General features: G+C 34.9%; 3 protein-coding genes across 3 annotated transcripts; all 3 read right to left on the bottom strand.

The window, feature by feature from the left end:
- Nucleotides 1–721: 721 nt before the first annotated feature.
- Nucleotides 722–3,082, bottom strand: LOC125609021 (zinc finger BED domain-containing protein RICESLEEPER 1-like). The gene is made up of 2 exons (XM_048779717.1): nucleotides 2,698–3,082; nucleotides 722–2,550 (listed from the first exon to the last, which is right to left on the bottom strand). The coding sequence occupies exons 1-2, from the start codon at nucleotides 2,741–2,743 to the stop codon at nucleotides 881–883; spliced, it is 1,716 nt and encodes a 571-aa protein (XP_048635674.1). The 5' UTR covers nucleotides 2,744–3,082; the 3' UTR covers nucleotides 722–880.
- A 453-nt stretch (nucleotides 3,083–3,535) lies between these two features.
- On the bottom strand, nucleotides 3,536–5,603 carry LOC125609020 (zinc finger BED domain-containing protein RICESLEEPER 2-like). The gene has a single exon (XM_048779716.1). It carries the CDS (start codon nucleotides 5,532–5,534, stop codon nucleotides 3,660–3,662), a length of 1,875 nt encoding a protein of 624 aa, XP_048635673.1. The 5' UTR covers nucleotides 5,535–5,603; the 3' UTR covers nucleotides 3,536–3,659.
- Nucleotides 5,604–10,282: 4,679 nt separating this feature from the next.
- Nucleotides 10,283–13,337, bottom strand: LOC106417135. The gene is made up of 11 exons (XM_048779132.1): nucleotides 13,197–13,337; nucleotides 12,462–12,528; nucleotides 12,084–12,180; nucleotides 11,850–11,974; nucleotides 11,674–11,758; nucleotides 11,443–11,578; nucleotides 11,161–11,360; nucleotides 10,948–11,071; nucleotides 10,676–10,852; nucleotides 10,541–10,594; nucleotides 10,283–10,459 (listed from the first exon to the last, which is right to left on the bottom strand). Exons 1-11 carry the CDS (start codon nucleotides 13,335–13,337, stop codon nucleotides 10,283–10,285), a joined length of 1,383 nt encoding a protein of 460 aa, XP_048635089.1.
- Nucleotides 13,338–15,055: the final 1,718 nt, after the last annotated feature.

The raw sequence follows: 15,055 nt of genomic DNA, 5'->3' as shown, positions 1-15,055 counted from the left end.
GATACTCATGTGTCCACCACACTTATCTGTTAAATTGGTGGTTGAATACCCAATTAAGACAAAAGATTTTAATTAATATTGTACTTTTGCTAGTGGCGAGTTACACGTGGGAAACATGAGTGCAACCTTTTGAACCACTTGGCCTCTTTACCAATCCACCGCCACCGTGTATGGCTCTTTACCTCACTTGATGACCGAATAAATTAAAAAAAAATCGTAAAGAGGCGTAAAATGATATTTGTATGTTGCTAACATTGTTAATTATTTTATTTAAATCAAAGCTAACTAATTCGAAAGTCGACTCCAAACTTCAAAAGGGTGACGCTGGCTGGTTACTAATTCCGGTCAATTAAGTAGACAAATATAGTTCATTTAATCCCTCGTTGAACAAAATGTGGCGTGTTGAAATTCTCATCGCATGTTCATATACGGCTATAGCTTTGTACACTTTTGTTATTTATCAACCATATGTCCATAAGTAAGACCCTTTCATGTAATTTTCAAAGTAGAAAAAGACGAATTAGTGACGATTATCCAGCTATATAAGCAAAGAGAGACGTAGGTAAGCACGTTTATTATTTTACTACGCTTAGTCTTCCTCGATTTTCCAAATAAATTATGATATTCAAATTTAATTTAACAAAAGATAGTTTTTTATTCTATTTCCGAAGTTTCATGTTTTTTTTTGTTAGATTCTGCATAATACGATTGTGTAAACAACTCTTCCAACAAAAGGACATGCTACTGATATTGAAATAGGAAACCAAAGTACCAAAACCAAAATAGCAGAGCTGTTAAGTTTAACGACGGATACAAAAGCATCTTTAAGTTCTTAATAGAGATAGAGAAAAAAAGAGAAGATCTTACCATTTTGGTCACACTATCTTATAAGTGGTAACCAGCTTCTGCCGCACATCACTGCGTTAGCAGCTTTGGCATCCATGGACAGAACATTCTCAGGAGGCTCTCTTTTGTCCGTAACATAAGAATCGTAAGACGTGGCACGTGAGATCGGTATGGAGAGAATGTCACGAGCTACACGAGACAGGACTGGATACTTTTGGCTCTCCTCTTTCCACCACTCCAACGCTTTGAAGTCTTTGTTCCACTCCATGATCGGTTCCTTGAGGTAGGCATCAAGCTCTGATTCACCAAGCTCTCTTGAAGATGATCCTTCAAACTTGAGAAACTCTTGAAACAAAACAAAGTCCTTGTACGCATCAGGCTTCTCCTTCTCTTCCTTGTCTGTTTCCTCTTCATCAGCACCATAATCTTCATCCACTTCATGGTCAACTGTATCAACAGAACATATTGGTTTCTTACAGATATCACTAGCTGCGTAGCGAGCAAACAGACTACGCAAATAGTCTAAAACAGCTTCAGCATTTGATCCCTCATCATCCTCGATCTTCTTCGAGCAGTAAAACTCAACGTACTTCATCTTGAACCTCGGGTCCAACACACAAGCAGCAGCCAAAACCAAAAACATACCACTCCAATACTTATCAAACATCTTCAACACCTTCTTAGCTTTCCGGAGAAAATACTCACTCCCACCACCACCACCACCACCACCATCAACCTCCATCTTCAACATCACCTTAAGCTCAGCAAGAAGATGAAAATACACATTAGAAGTCGTCCACCCTTCCTCAAAAAGCTCCTTAGCCACTTTATAAACACACCCACCGAGCTTACAAAACGTCTCAATCTTCACCCACTCCTCATCAGACGGCTTATCATAATCATCGTAAATCTCATCCTTAGAGAAAGCATCCTCCTTATGCATATCAACAGCTCGCTGGTAATGATACAGCTTCAAATCCCAGTTGGGCGATGAACACCTCCCCCACCCAACCAACATACGAAGCTCCTCGTACAACGTCCACCTAAACCCGCTGCACAAACCATCAACCATCAACCGGAACAGATCAGCACAGCAGTACACCACGAAAACCGGCGGGTTAACCCCTCCCTCTCCCACACATTTCTTGATAGCGTCAACCGTCTTCTCATCGAAATCCTCATCGTTAGGGAGCAGTATAGTAGAGACTTTGTTTTGAATGTCGAAGCTCTGAACAGCGGTTCGAAAATGGTGAGTGTAGACATCATCCAAAGGTACGGACGCGTCGGTGGTGTAGCCGAGGATCCATTTCCTGACCTTCCAGTTATCATCGATGAAATGAGCAGCCAGACAGGTGAAGTCCTCGTGTTTGATGGGGCCTCTATAGTAGCCTTGGTTGTTGAGAAGCAGCCACTCGTAAGAGAGGGTTAGCTTCCCTTGAAAGTCGTTGAGGAATCTCTTGGCTTTGAGTTTGCGTTCTTCGTGTATCTTGAGGACTTCTTTCCTGATGGAAGCTGGAGTGATTCCTAACCAGTTGGAGATAGGGTTGTTAACACCATCTGCCTCATCCTCAACCATGTCATCATCATCACCGTCTTCCTCCTCCTCCTCAAAATCATCATCATCATCATCATCTTCAAAGTCGTCCATGAGATCGTCAACAGTATCTTCCACAGGAACGTCTATGTTTGGTTCCTTCATCGTTTCTACAATGTAGAATAGTAAAGTATCATTAGGCATCGAGATTAGCACTTAAACCCTAATTTTTTTTTGGAAACTGTAGAATAAACCCTAGTTCCGTACAAAATCATGAGAAGATAACCCTAAATAGAGACAAAAGAAGAGATTAGGACCTGAATCAGAGCCGGAACTGGAATCGAGATCACTGTTGTTGTCCATAGCAAAGGTTGCTCTTCTGTGTGGAGACTGGAGAAGAAGGGGAGAGAGAGGGTTTAGGTTAAATACAGAGACGGTTCCGATTTTCTATATACTGTTGTAAGATCTTTATTTGTGATTTAGGCGGGAAGGCTATATAACCACCTACGTGGCTTTCAGTTATTGGATGTTTTTTGCTTTTTCGAGGTTTGATTATCGAGGCGGTGGATCGGACGGTTTATAATGAAAGTAGTGGACGGATGAGATTATTTCAAATATTGTGTTTGGATTTTGTGATTTCGTTAATGGTATTACGAATATATGCAGAATATATATTCGGCCCATTTTGAAATCAGTTTTGTCGTTTCATTCAAAACATTAACTGCAAGATACAACTATACTGTAGTATGAAAATATTCGTGTTTTAACTTTTTAACTATGATTTTTCTTTTAAAGTTTCTACAGCATTAAAGCCTTTTCATCCATCAAACAAAAGAATTAATAAAAAAAATTACATAACTGAATTATTTTGTATATGTAAAGTAATTTTTAATTTATTATAAAATGAATGTAAATGGATATTAAAAAGTATCTCAACATTTTTTTGTTTAAAAGAAAAAGTAACTCAACATTTTCCAAGTAAAATACTCGTCATTTTTTTGTCAACATACTCTTGTCACTTTTTTCTCCATTTTTCAGTAATTTTTTACTATAAGAACGCCAATGAAATATCTTGAATGGAACTCTTTGTTTTCTGTTTTAAAATTTCATTTAATCTAACAAAGATATAACCTTCAGAAAAGAACATTGCACAGCTGTAGAAAGCGCAGATGGAATAGTACTAAAACGAAAAACATAGATATTGAGTTTCATGAAGACCACAAAAGGGTAAAAGTTCAAACTAGAAAAGGGAAATGTTGTTACCAATTCTGACAGACTGTCAAAGTCGTAACCATTTTTTGCTGCACATCATGGCGTTGGCAACTTCGGCTTCCAAGGACACGACGAACGCAGGAGGCTCTCTTCTGTCCATTCCATAAGCATGGTACGACGTGGCTCGTGAGATTGGGATTGAGAGAATGTCTCGAGCTACTCGAGAGAGAACTGGATACTTGTGACCTTCTTCTCTCCACCAGTCCACTGCTTTGAAGTCTTTGTTCCACTCCATAACCGGTTCTTTGAGGTAGGCATCAAGCTCTGATTCACCACACTCTCTTGGAGATGATCCTTCAAACTTGAGAAATTCTTGAAAGAAAGCAAAATCTTTGCAGGCGTCAGGCTTCTTTTCTCTGTTCTTTCTTGCTTCCCTTTCTGCTTCTTCTGATGAATCAGAATCATACTTTTCTCCATCTTCTTGTTCTTCGTCATAATCCTCTTCTTCTTCATCATAATCTTCTTTTCCTTCTCCTAGTTCTTCATCAGAATCTTCTTCATTTTCTCCTTCTTGTTCTTCATCATAATCTTCTTCACCATCTTGTAATTCATCATGATCTTCTTCTTCTCCTCCTCCATCATCATTTTCACCTTCTTCTTTGGAGTCAACTTTAGCAACCGGGCATATTGGTTTTTGACAGATATCACTAGCTGCATAGCGAGCATACAGACTGTGCAAATAGCCCAAAACAGTTTCAGCTTTCGAGCCTTCATCATTGTCAATCTTCTTAGAGCAGTAAAACTCAAGATACTTCATCTTGAACCTAGGATCCAACACAGAAGCAGTAGCCAAAACCAGAAACATATGATCCCAATACTTATCAAACCTCTTCAACATCCACTTAGCATTGCAGCGAAAGTAATCACTATCAGCCCCCTCAAGCTCCTTCTCCAACATCACCTTCAGCTCAGCAAGAAGGTAGAAGTACACATTAGACGTCGAATACCCTCCCTCGAAAAGCTCCACCGCCACTTTATACATACAGCCAACGAGCCTGCTAAAAGTCTCTATCTTCACCCATTCCTCATCAGACGGTTTGTCATAGTCATCGTAAATCTCATCCTTCGAGAACTCATCCTCGTTCTTCATATCAACAGCTCGTTGCAGATTAGAAACCCAGAGGTGCCAGTTCTCAGACGAACACTTCCCCCATCCAACAATCATACGCAAATCCTCCAGCAGTTTCCCGCTTAACTCCCTAAACACATCATCAACCATTAACCTGAAAAGATCAGCGCAGCAGTAAACAAGAAACACCGGCTGCGAAATCGAGCTATGTCCCCTCTCTTCCAACCCTCTCCTGAAACCACCCAACGTCTCTTCATCAAACCCTTCGTCATTAGGAAGTAAAAGAGTAGAGACCTTCCTCTCAATCTCAAACCCCTGACAAGCCTTCCTAAACCCGTGAACATAAAGATCATCCATAGCCACTACATCCACCTCGCTAGCATACCCGAGGATCCACCTCCTGACCTTCCAATCATCATCAACGAAATGAGCAGTGATGCAGACGAAATCCTCCTGCAAGACGGGGCCTTTAAGGGAATCTCTAGTCCACCCATGACCAAGAACAATCCATTCGTAAGAGAGAGTTAACTTCCCTTGGAAACTGTTGAGAAAGCTTTTAGCTTTCTCTTTGCATTCTTGGTGTATCTCCAGAACTTCTTTCTCGAGGATGGAAACAGTGGGGCGGAAATTAGGGTTGAGGAGACGTATGAGCTTTGTGAAGGAAGGGGTTTTGATGGTGTTGGGGTTGACCCCGCTGCGAATGAACGACCTCGCTAGGGCGTTGAAAGCTTCCTTCTCCGGATCTGCTGGCGAAGGACGACTACAATCCACCTCCTCCTCCTCATGATCGTCCAGTTTTAGTTTCTTCCGCATTTCTAAAACGATTTAAGGATAGAATCAGTACACGCAATACACTGATAGATTTTTTTTTTTTTTTTTTTTTTACACTGATAGATTCACAAACATCGAAGGAGCTAAATCGGAACAGAACAAACCCTAGAAATTTAGGGTCGAATCCACTAAATGAATAAAGAAACAAGTACCTGAACAGGAGCCGGAGGCGAGATCTCTGTTGTCCATGTGTTTCGGGGGAGACGAACGGTGGAGAGAGAGAGACGATTTTATGGAAGAAGAGGCGATTGGGGTTTTTAGTGTTTGATTTTGGCGGGAACGCTGCTACTATCTATCGACGTACGTGGCTTTTTGTAATTGGATAGGTTTTTTTTCAGGGGGTTTATGAATCTGACGGTGAAGTACTGTGCGTAGTGGACGGACGAGATTGTTTTGAATATTTACGTGTGAGGGAAAAATGGTATATTCGGTTGTTGTATCAAACTCCATATATATGCTATGATATTAAAGAGAGATATCCCCTATATATTAATCGAAGAACATTTGAAAAGATGTAATATTAATTTTGTAATAATTATAAAAAAGAATATTGCTTTTGTATCAATCAATTAAGTAGCTAATTAATCTTACGTGTCAACCTTACATTGAAATTAAAAAAATATGTTGGTCTAATTCGATTTTTATATCTCAGTGGAAACATTTAATACCAACTATATGATATCATATGATATTAACTAAAGCAACGTGGCTATTTATTATAAATTATTTCCTTAAATAAAACCTACAGAATTACCTAATGTGATTATGATATATATAGTAATTAATGATTTTAAATAATGAAGATTTGCTAATAATTTGTATGTTTTCTATAATTTTTGTTTAATTCTTTACTATTAAAATAAATTACACAGTTACATTGATCATATATTAAAAATTTAGATTTTTTTGAATATGTTGTGTTTTGAATTTTTCAAAACAAGTATAAATTACTAAAACTGACACAAAAAGGAGAAAAATATCGAAGATAGATAGGATTGACACGTGAACGTAAACTTCTCATAACCATAATTAACTTTTAAATGGCTAAATCATGATATAAAACCTAGCTGACATAGTTTTATTGTAACCAAATAGTAGGCATGAGATTATTCGACTTAAACGTTAAGTTTTTATGCGATAAATAATTTTTTGACCTAAAATATTTTTAAAAATGAGATCAGCTCATTAGTAAACAAATTATGTAATTAACAATTTTTTTTAAAAAGATTTGTTTAAGGACAAATATATTAATTTGATCAATAATATAATTTTTTTTCACACGATATTTCCTATATAATTTTCGTATAAATGTACCCTGCGTAAGACCCATGTCTTATTCTAGTTTTTTTTTTATTGGGCTTATATTTGTGGCTTATTTTAATATCTTAGGTCGTAAATTGACAATATTGCCTCTTTTTCAATATACTAGTTATTAATTCGCGCTTTACACAGAATAAAATGTCTATATTAATGTTAAAATTATATATTATGATTATCTTTAACATAATGTATATTTTAAACCATAGTGAGGTAAAACTAAAGGTATGATTATTATCAGAGACAAAGCCATATACTTTTTATAATGGGTGCACTAATATTAAAATTTAACATATGGTGTTTGCAAGTTTGAGAAGAAGTTTTGAAATTTTTTTTTTATATATTTCGTCTATCACGTTGTAATAGTTATGGACTTAGGGGTTTAACAAATAAAATAAAAAAAAGGTGGATCAATAACATATTATAAGCAAAATAATAACTATGTGAAATAAAAAAAAGTATAGCTCCTTTAAATTCAGAAAACATAGTTGCATAATAAAAGAAATTGAAAGTTATTCGACCCTCTAAAACACATAATTAGTTTAGAATAAAAAACCCAAAATAACATAAAACTTGCATAACATAATAAATTAAAGTCTTCAACTCTCTTGAAGTCGACTCAAAATACGCGGAATAGAATCCTGAAAGTAAATAATTTTTTTTAAATCAATATTATTAAGATTAATACTAATTATGTTCACAATTGCTATAATAATATTTTGAAATCATAATAAACATACATTGATTGATTTTTAGTACTAGATTTCTGAAATCTGAGGATCAAATAAAATATCCGAACAACCTTCAACTGTTGTTAGATGTCTGAAGCGAACAATAAAACTCAATAATTCAGTTCTCATCATAAACAATAACATTTTAAAGTGATAAAGTGTTCTCACGTTTACATAAACTGGTTGACCAATGTTAAAGTGTTCTGCTCATATCTCGTTGGCATCACGTAAACGTGTTTGTCCTAAATTGTAAAGGTTGTTCCAGATGCGACCAGCACGTGAGACTTGCTGGTGGTTCTTTCCTGGAAGTTTCTTCTCATATTCAAAGTCGTCTAATGCAGAGCTCTCATGGCGGCAAAGGTGGTGACACTCACATGCTTATATTCTTGCTCGAGAAGACTAATACACTAAGTCGTTGCATTTACACATGAGCAGAACACGTTTACGTGATAAAACAATATCTTTGAAAAATATTAGGTCCTACTTCTATATAGTGGATACACAAAAACCGTGGAACCTAACATTTACGTGATAAATCATTAACTTCGAAAAATATTAGCTCATACTCTATAAACTAAAAAATGTACCACCAATATTGTGATCATCATGTAGGTGAAATTATGATATACATACATTTTGCTACACTAGTGATGTAAAACGGTCAGGTTGTTCCGAGCTGCGATATTTTGTGTAACATCTTTGTAAGTTGTTTCACGTTTACGAAAAACTGGCTGACCAATGTTAAAGTGTTCTGCTCATATCTCGTTGGCATCACGTAAACGTGTTCGTCCTAAATTGTAAAGGTTGTTCCAGATGCGACCAGCACGTGAGACTTGCTGGTTGTTCGTTACTGGAAGTTTCTTCTCATCTTCAAGGTCGTCTAATGCAGAACTCTCATGGCGGCGAAGGTGGTGACACCGCATGCTTATATTGCTTGCTCGAGAAGACTAACACACTAAGCCGAGACGATTTACAGTGATTCAATCTCATCGAAACATCACTTCATCGAGCAGTAATAAAACCGAGTACCTCACATTTATCTAGAAATAGATTTTTAACGTCCTCTTTCAGCAATGAGAGGTGGCTCTCAAGAACGTAAGTGATCTTCTAAATGCATGAAGGCAAGTATGGAGAAAAGGGTTATTTCATTAACAATTGGCATCGTACTAAAGTTTCATCGTTTTGTCGTCTTTACGGATCTGTCGACTTAATGGCAATAGATCAGATGGGTTACCTTTTTTAACAGAAACATATAGAAGAATAATGATGATTTATTGATGCTATGATTATATTGAGAGGATTGAGAAATCTACTAATCGAACTTGGAGATGAAGGTTTATCACGTAAAAGTGTTTGTCGAGAAAAGTTTAGATGATATGAAGTTCTTTTAAAAAAATGTTAGTGTGAACACATTAAATTTACATTTTTGGCGAGAAACGTTCTCTTCGTGACACGGTCAAAATGAGCTACAGCTCATGAGCTGGTTCAGCTCGGCTTGTTTTTTTCATGAGCATGATCTCTATATTTTAAGCTCATTTAATAAATGAGTTAATGTTCGAGCTTAAATTAGATCACGAGTTATATAAACGATCTTTAATGAACACGAGATGGCTCACGAGCTTGTTCATTTTTATACTTACAATTATATAATATATATATATATATATTATATTTGGATAACTTCTGTTTTTTATGTAAAAAATATAATTTCTATATTAATCATATTTATCTTCTAAAATTAAAATGTCAAACCAAATCTTCTTAAAAGATAACTTCTATATTAATCATATTTATCTTCTAAAATTAAAACGTAAAACATACATATAAGTAATATGGAAATTAAACTTTTAAAATTTATTTATAATTTTTTCGAAGAAAGAAAAAGAAACTATAATGTTTAGGAATTATAAAAATCTTCTATATAAACCCATATTAACCCTATCATCTCTCTCACAAACTTTGTTGATCCCAAAATTGACATACGTCTCTCTCGCTTTTGCTTATCGCAATTCAGAACTCACGGTAAATTATGATTAATAGTTTTGGATCATTGGTTTTGCTTTAATTTAATTTATATTAGGTGTATTTTTGTCATGTGTTGGTTTTTATTTAGTATTTAATATTTATGTTTTGAATTTTTTAATATTTAAATTTTGAACAATATTATAGAAGTTATTTTATCACTATTTTATTTTATAATTATTTTTATTTAGGTCACGAGTTAGCTCATTTAGCTCATGATCTAGATGATCTGAGTTCGAGTTTACATATTGAAGCTCATAAAATAAATGAGCTGAGCTAGCTCATGAAAGAGCCGAGCTCACTATGAGTTGAGCTGAGCGAGTTAACTCATTTTGACACCCCTAGTGGCACCTAATCGTTTTACTAAATATAATCTTCTCGTGAAACCACGTCACATTCCTCGCCAATAAAATTTTAAGGTAAATTTTAAAAGTGCTTATCTTTTAATATATAGAGGATAGACTTTATTAATTGATAATAAAATTAAAATATCGAAAATTGAAAAGTAACCTTTTAATTGCTTCAATAATATATCTTGTTATTTCAAAAAGGCTTTATAATTTAGTGTATAAAAGAGCTACAATTTAGTACAAAATATACCAGTTAAGACAAAAAATGAAAAGAGGCTTCATATTAATTTAACAAGCACCCTATAACTCTTCAGCCACTTTTTTCAGTCTTCACTTTCTTGATCGAATCCGAAGGTCCATGTTTGTTAGCAGTACTCTGATAAAAGGCTGCCTCTAAACTTTCGATTGGGGATCCTTCACGTTTAGCAGGAGTCTTCACATTAGATTCAGAGTCAACAGAAGAACTACCAGTTAGCATCATAGAACCCTGAACAACACGAATTGTTATTTAAAATAAAACACTTTGGCACATTCAAACATAGTTAGTAGAGATCAATCAATATATTACCTCTAGGTCCTCAGACCCATTAGAAAAATCTGGGTAGAACTTGTTTGAATGTCCCTAAACATTTCAAGTTAAAAGTCTTTAAGATATCCAAAAACACTATATAAAGACTCGGGTAGTTTTTCAAAAGACATGTACCTTAGGATAAGGGGACACGTCAAACTCGTTTATCATATATGGGCTGGTGATAATCTTCTGCACCCTGAATGTGTCGTCATCGTACTGATAATTAACCTTATCTATAATGATCTTAAACAAATATGTTTTACCAACTAAATTCTTGAGAGCGGTGCGTAAAACATTGGGTTCCAGGATCTACAAAAAACGACAATCAAGTAGTTGTACGTAAGGTTACAGAGAACATATAAACAAAACAAACATTACAAACCAAATTGAAGTAGAGGCCATACTTCACTTGTGATATGTGTCGTTGGATGAAAGCAAGGTTGATGGAGCAATTGCAGCACAATATTATCTAACACCAACAACTTTGTGTGGCCTGTATTATCTAGTACTACCAAATGCAACTTGTACCTAGCATAAATAAAAATACAATTAAATATATATAACAAAAATACAATTGTTGATATGCAAGAAAAATGAACTGGGTTGTATATTAGTACCTTAGCTTCAGCTTAGGATTGAGCATCTTGAACTTAGTACAATAGAGCATACAACGAACATCCAGTTCATAGGTTCCTCCGGGATGAACGTTATTATGCAACATATCTAGTTTTGTACCACACACTTTGCAACTAATATAGTACCAACCCATATCATTATCAATCGCAGCTATGGTGCACCTTACAAAACACCTCTCAACCTATCAAAATAATCCTCCTATTTATAAAAATAAGAAAACTTAATGTATGCTTAGGTGATGAAATTATTGAAGTTACTGAAACCTTTCTCGTCTCCAAAATATCAGATATTGTTTTCTGTGGCGTTTGAACGAAGTAGTCTTCTTCCTCTGACATCATTGATACCATCGAAAATGGTTTAGACTGCACAATTGCTAAAGATATATTTTCCTTTGGTAACCTAAATATAAAAATAATGAAATTTGTAAAATCAGTACTGATATAAGGTTGAACTAAAATACAACTCGATGATTTTCCAAAAATATACAAACTTACAATTTGGCAAAAGTTTCTACCTCTTGAATATATGGATTAAGGGAGATAGCGGACACATTGTATGCATTGCATACGCTTCGCTCATCTTTAAGAAGAACATGTTTTCCATGTATAAGAATATCATATTTATAAAGATCACTCAAAATAAGTAACCTCATGAAAATAAAGAAGTTTACCTTTCCATACTTTGATCTTCCCAAACTTCATAACACAAATTAGAGTTCGATCAGAAAGAAGTTGAATTGCGTTGCTTAGTTCTAGTGCAACATTTCCCCATACAACCAATGGAAGCCTAACATCTCTGAGGATCAAAATTTAAAAGGATATGGTGGTAAGTATGTGAAAATAAAATATATAATGGTAGATCCTTACAAAATAAAAACGAAACTATATCAAATTGTATAACTCACTCTTCATTTTTTAACTCTAATGAAATCTTTTCTGTGTCCTTCCCATTGAGAGACACGATTTCAAGATGAGTAACCTCTACAATCTGACCAATAATATCTACAAAATAAGATTAAAAAGTCAGTATAATATTTTTGACCACGTTAAAAACTCTGTACATATATTTTATTTACACTCACCGATCAAATATTCAGGGCTCAGACTACCATCTAAGATTTCACGAAAATTGACAGGGGTGAACCCAGTCAATCTGTATGGCAAATCGTCACAATATTTAACCCGAGTGGTGGCTTGGAACCAAATTTTGTAAGGATGCTTGGTTAATCGATAGGACCCACATGATTGAGAAAGTGAAAAATTGATGAATATCTTCGAGTCACCTTCTTCGAGGAATGATTCAAAGATCGGAACCACATCCTCATTAACAGTTGCATGAATCGTATCACCCTGCGGCACATATAAGTAAAACCATATAAATACCTATCTATTTGAGTATCAAACGCATAATAACCAGTGTTATAAAATACACTATACATTGGTCGGACGGTGAACTACCGTATAGTGCTTAATTGTATATACGGATGTTTATGCGAGGTATATACGGTCAATATTTTATAAAGAAAAATAGAATTTTTAGTAATTATAGTGATAAATCTAAAATATATATCATAAATTTGTATAGTTCTAAATATTTTCTAATTTAAATAAAGAGTAAAATTTCAAATATATACTAAGATCTTTTTTTGTAGAACCTGGATGTAAAACAAAGAATTTCATTATAAAACAAATATTCTGGACAATAAAATACAACATCTAAACTTTTATATTCTGCAATGGTAAAAAGATGGGTGAAAAAAGGAGAGACTTTATACACACGTTCCTACAAAATATGATCACGAACCTAAAGTAAAGTAATTGTCTTAACTGGTCTTTTATTTCAAGTTAAAGCTTCCAAAACATGTCACAACGTCTAAATTAACCGAACTATAAAATTCGGTACGCCAAGGTTACGTATACCGTATAGTCAGTGCATGTATGGCCGTATAACACGTATTTTAGAACAGTGATAATAACAATAATTCGTATTTCAGACCATCATCAGAAAAACAACTTACATTTGAATCAAGTAACACCATCTGAATACTCTCAATGTCGCCTGCGAAGTATTGTTTCCATAGACGAATGATCTTGACCTTAATTTTCCACGTAGTTTTTATAGGATTCAAGTCGATAACGTTGTCAAAAGTTCCAGCCATCTTAATGTGGAGTCTACTCTACGTTTTTTGTTTTGGGATGGAGAGTAAGAGAGGCGGCGGTTGATATATATTTGCTATCCTCTTAACATTAGGTTAGAATCTTTCAGCTTTGTAAATTAGGAAGAACCTAGTAATGGTAAGATAAAATATCCTACCATATATTATATAAGATTATCTACATAGAGTTTTGACAGAATTTTAGACAGGATTACTTATTGAAAACTTGGGGGCCAAGAATTATAACCAAGTTTCTCTAAAACTTGGCTTCTGTTAGATTAAGGACGATCAAAATTGATATTTTAAATAAATCAATTTCAAATAAATAAACATTTATTAATTAAATCTCTTTAAAAAACGAACACAACCATAATCCAAAAAAAAAAAAAATATTTAATAGATTTCGGAAATTATATTGTGGTTTTAGCTACATGAAATTCAAGTACTCTTCGAGCAGCAACACCTATCGTCTGTATGATTATATTTAGCATGATGAAGGCGAAGGTGATAACGTTGAAAATATAATATATACGTACTATAAGCCGAAGTGAAAATTGAAACAGAAACGGGTTAAAGTGGGTTGGCCTTGTGCAAGCGAATTCCGGAAGAGCAATTACCATAGCAATGTGCATGTGGTAATAAGAAGCATGTGGTAAAAACGTGTTAACAGCAGCTTAGCAATAGTTTGAAATTGCTCTTCCGGAAGTTGCTTGTCATCTTCAAGAATCTCAAACAATTCACCATGTGAAACAAAGAGTTCCATCATATAGGTGCAAGTATAGGCCTCATAAAACAATTCTTTTGGAAACTACAACCAAACAAACTTAGGCAAACTCAGTGACAACACATAACTCTCGTTCGTTCTCAACCGTGGAATCAAGTATTTCAATTATCTTCCCATGATGTTGCTTCCGCAATATCTGAAAGCAAACACACAAGTACGGTCAAATCCAATGAGACTCACACACACACCAGGTGATGCGCTAGCATAGAATAAGTGTATCTAACCTCGATTTCTTGTCTTACATTGTGTATATCTTCTGCACTCTTTTGCAACAAAACCGAGTTGTGATAACTCAAAACATTATGGCCACTTAGAATAAAAAGAAGCTCGTCAGTACTGGAAACATTATGGTTCAAGCCACTTAGAATAAATAGAAGCTCGTGAGTATATTTTGTCTTAGCCTATCACGAACCTCGATTTATTGTCTTAGAATAAAAAGAACCTCGTGAGTACTGGAAACTCTATCACGAACCTCGATTTCTTGTCTTAGCCTGTGTATATCTTGTCTCACGTACTCTTCGAGCACCAACACCGCTCGTCTCTATGATTATATTTAGATGAGGAAGGTGAAGGTGATAACGTCGAGAAGAGAACTTTGGTTGTTACGTCGAAAAGAAAGCCAAGAAAAAAATATCGTCTTGAGAAAGATTTTTAAGGAATGCAATGTTTGCATTAAATTCATAGTGTTTGAGACAAACGTTCTCCAAGCGACATGTATGCGATTTCTTAAATAAAAGCTTCTCATAAAGTCACGCCAGACACATTGACAATAAACCTTTAAAGAAACTTTTAAAAGTGCTTCTCCTTTAATATATAGAGGATTCAAGAACAGAAAAATGGTGTTACATAGTATCAGTATCACTGGTTCATGTGTTTACAAAACTTACATGACAAAGCACTTTAGGGAATTTATCATCTATCTAAAAAGTTCAGAATG

This window comes from Brassica napus, chromosome A5, assembly GCF_020379485.1.
Source record: "Brassica napus cultivar Da-Ae chromosome A5, Da-Ae, whole genome shotgun sequence".
Taxonomy (NCBI): Eukaryota; Viridiplantae; Streptophyta; class Magnoliopsida; order Brassicales; family Brassicaceae; genus Brassica; species Brassica napus.
The sequence above is the reverse complement of the archived record's forward strand: the minus strand, read 5'-3'. Positions and strand labels throughout refer to the sequence as shown.

Coding starts and splice junctions, on each gene's coding strand:
- LOC125609021 (XM_048779717.1), bottom strand. CDS start 2,743: ATGGACAACAACAGTGATCTCGATTCCAGTTCCGGCTCTGATTCAG. Junction 2,551..2,697: donor CAGTTCCGGCTCTGATTCAG/GTCCTAATCTCT, acceptor TCTACATTGTAG/AAACGATGAAGGAACCAAAC.
- LOC125609020 (XM_048779716.1), bottom strand. CDS start 5,534: ATGCGGAAGAAACTAAAACTGGACGATCATGAGGAGGAGGAGGTGGAT.
- LOC106417135 (XM_048779132.1), bottom strand. CDS start 13,337: ATGGCTGGAACTTTTGACAACGTTATCGACTTGAATCCTATAAAAACT. Junction 11,072..11,160: donor AATCCTAAGCTGAAGCTAAG/GTACTAATATAC, acceptor TATTTATGCTAG/GTACAAGTTGCATTTGGTAG. Junction 10,460..10,540: donor ATGGGTCTGAGGACCTAGAG/GTAATATATTGA, acceptor CGTGTTGTTCAG/GGTTCTATGATGCTAACTGG.